Genomic DNA, 2,217 nt, shown 5'->3' with positions numbered 1-2,217 from the left:
TCTTTGTATAGATCTAGCAGAGTGCTGTATGAATGGGTAAATGAGGCACAGATTGTAATGTAAAGAGCTTTGAGTGTCTTGATCAGCTAGAAAGGTGCTATATACTGTAAGTATAGTTCATTTACCATTTACACATCAGAGGCAATGAGGCGTTCAGTGTCTTGTCCAGGGACACTTCATCATGTGATAGCTGGTGGAATCAAACCCCCAACTCTCCCTTTGGAAGACGACTGCTCTAACCACTCAGCCACAGCCGCCCCTAAGAACCAGCATCCATTGAAAAAGGCACATCGTTTGCACTTTGCATTTAAACAGTGATTTTGTGCAATCTGCTAGTGATCAGAGTATGTGACAGGGATGACTCTCAGCTACCTCTACACCAACTTATTACAGCCATTTTTTGTGTTTTCAAAGGCTGTGGCAGCCATTTTGAATCAACCTAATTGCAAACGTTTATCGTTTTGTTCTTCAGGTGGAAAGAATGAGAGCTGAGCTCATGTATGAGAGACGGAGTAATGAGGAGCAGCTGTCACGGTTTGAGGAGGAGAGGAAGGTGTGGCACGATGAAAAGGAAAAGGTAACCATTTTGGATTCTTCGTTTTTGCTTTTATTTTTTCAATTACAGTGTATAAACATGACCTGTTCGCCCACGTGCTGTTGTTCTGTCGACCCAGGTGATCCGCTACCAAAAGCAGCTGCAGCAGAACTACATCCAGATGTATCGACGCAACCGCGATCTGGAGCGAGTGATGAGGGAGCTGAGCCTGGAGCTGGAGAACAGGGACATGGACTACGAGGTCCGCAGCGGCAGCAATGACATCCACTTTGAGGAAATTACTGCCACGGAGATCTGAGCGCGCACGCGCACAGTAACGTGCGTGCAGAATGAGGAAAACAGCTCAGAAAACATTGAAACGCTGCACTGTCTTCAATATGAAGCCCTAAACGAGCTCACACTACCAATCACTGTTAAAGGGGACAATTTCCAAAGGTGCATTCATTACTTCCTGCTAGTAGAGACATAGCCCAATAAATCCTTAATATAAGGCGTCTCTTACAGTGTTTTATTTGTATTTTTTTACCTTTACAAAGCCAGCACAAAGACTGCTTTTCTCCAGAGAGAAGTGTTGAATTCTCAGAATATCTTCAAATCAGGGTATTTGAAATCAGTAAGAACTTCATGCAAAAAAAAGAGTAATCTGGTTTTCATGCACGCATGAGCGTCAGACAGCTGTCCATCAGCAGGTGTGTAATCATGCATCAAATGACCCATCTAAACTGTTTATTGGCAACGCAAACAACCACTTTCACCCACCCCCCTCAACGCCCAAAACCCACATTAGCATCCTGTCTTTTTCCTTTGCAGTGTTGACGTTCATGGCTGCTAATTTAATGCATTTTTCAAAATACGATTTGTATTTTTAATAGCAAATAGACTGTTTTCTATCATCTCAGAGATTTTAAGCATAAACCGTCTTCACCGGCGTGAAAGTATTTGCTCACCCTAAGCAACATGATGCCATCTGCCCTTTTTTTTTATGCGGGTTGAAGATGTCCAGTCCATACAATTCTAATTTTAGTTCTTGGTTTCCCTAAATGCAGAACCATTTTCTGTCATTTCCCCCAAATCAAAGCGCAACGTTGATAGAATATTCTGCATTTTATGTTTTCCAGAATAAAAACAGTCACATTGTGGCACACTGTTTGTCACTTTGTTAGAGAATACAGCAAGCTCTTATTTATCTGCACAAAGTGATGCAGAAGAGCAGATTATCACCTTGTTCTTTGTCTCTGGTTATTCTCTCACATTCTGCCTTCTTTCTCAGCTATTTTTATAACAGCATCTCAGCAGTTGGTACCAGGAAACTAAAAATAGTTGAAGTTTGACCTACAGTATTACAGTCTGGATGTGACATTATGGATTTGAGGCACGTTTGTTTAAAAGTTTCTGCTTTCGTTTCTTCTTCCCGTCACTCTCATTCGTGCCCTTTATGTAATTACGGGCAACTCGAAGCCAAACACTTTCCAAGTCTTCCTACGGTAAAGACTTCACTCCCTGCTAAAGGTGGAGAAAGAGAGAGGCATGAGTGCATGTTTTTGTTGAAGGAGATTGCAGAGCAGGCAGGCTCAGGTGGAGCTTCAGCTGCGAGTGCGTTCGAAGCCTTTAGTGGGAACATCTGAAGCTGTGTGCTCTGGGCTGTGCAACACTGAGCAGTA

General features: G+C 42.8%; 1 protein-coding gene across 1 annotated transcript in view; it reads left to right on the top strand.

Moving 5' to 3' along the window:
• Positions 1-1,619, top strand: part of lzts2a (leucine zipper, putative tumor suppressor 2a) — an 8,065-nt gene extending 6,446 nt beyond the window's left edge. The window contains exons 6-7 of the mRNA XM_037685839.1: positions 473-577; positions 675-1,619. Coding sequence (XP_037541767.1) covers positions 473-577; positions 675-854 — 285 coding nt within the window. The 3' untranslated portion in view covers positions 855-1,619. The remainder of the gene's footprint in view (positions 1-472; positions 578-674) is intronic.
• Positions 1,620-2,217: the final 598 nt, after the last annotated feature.

The sequence above is a fragment of the Nematolebias whitei genome, chromosome 1 (genome assembly GCF_014905685.2).
Source record: "Nematolebias whitei isolate Nwh7 chromosome 1, NemWhi1, whole genome shotgun sequence".
In the NCBI taxonomy this organism is placed as follows: Eukaryota; Metazoa; Chordata; class Actinopteri; order Cyprinodontiformes; family Rivulidae; genus Nematolebias; species Nematolebias whitei.
Note: the sequence above shows the minus strand (reverse complement) of the source record. Positions and strands in the feature narration are given on the sequence as shown.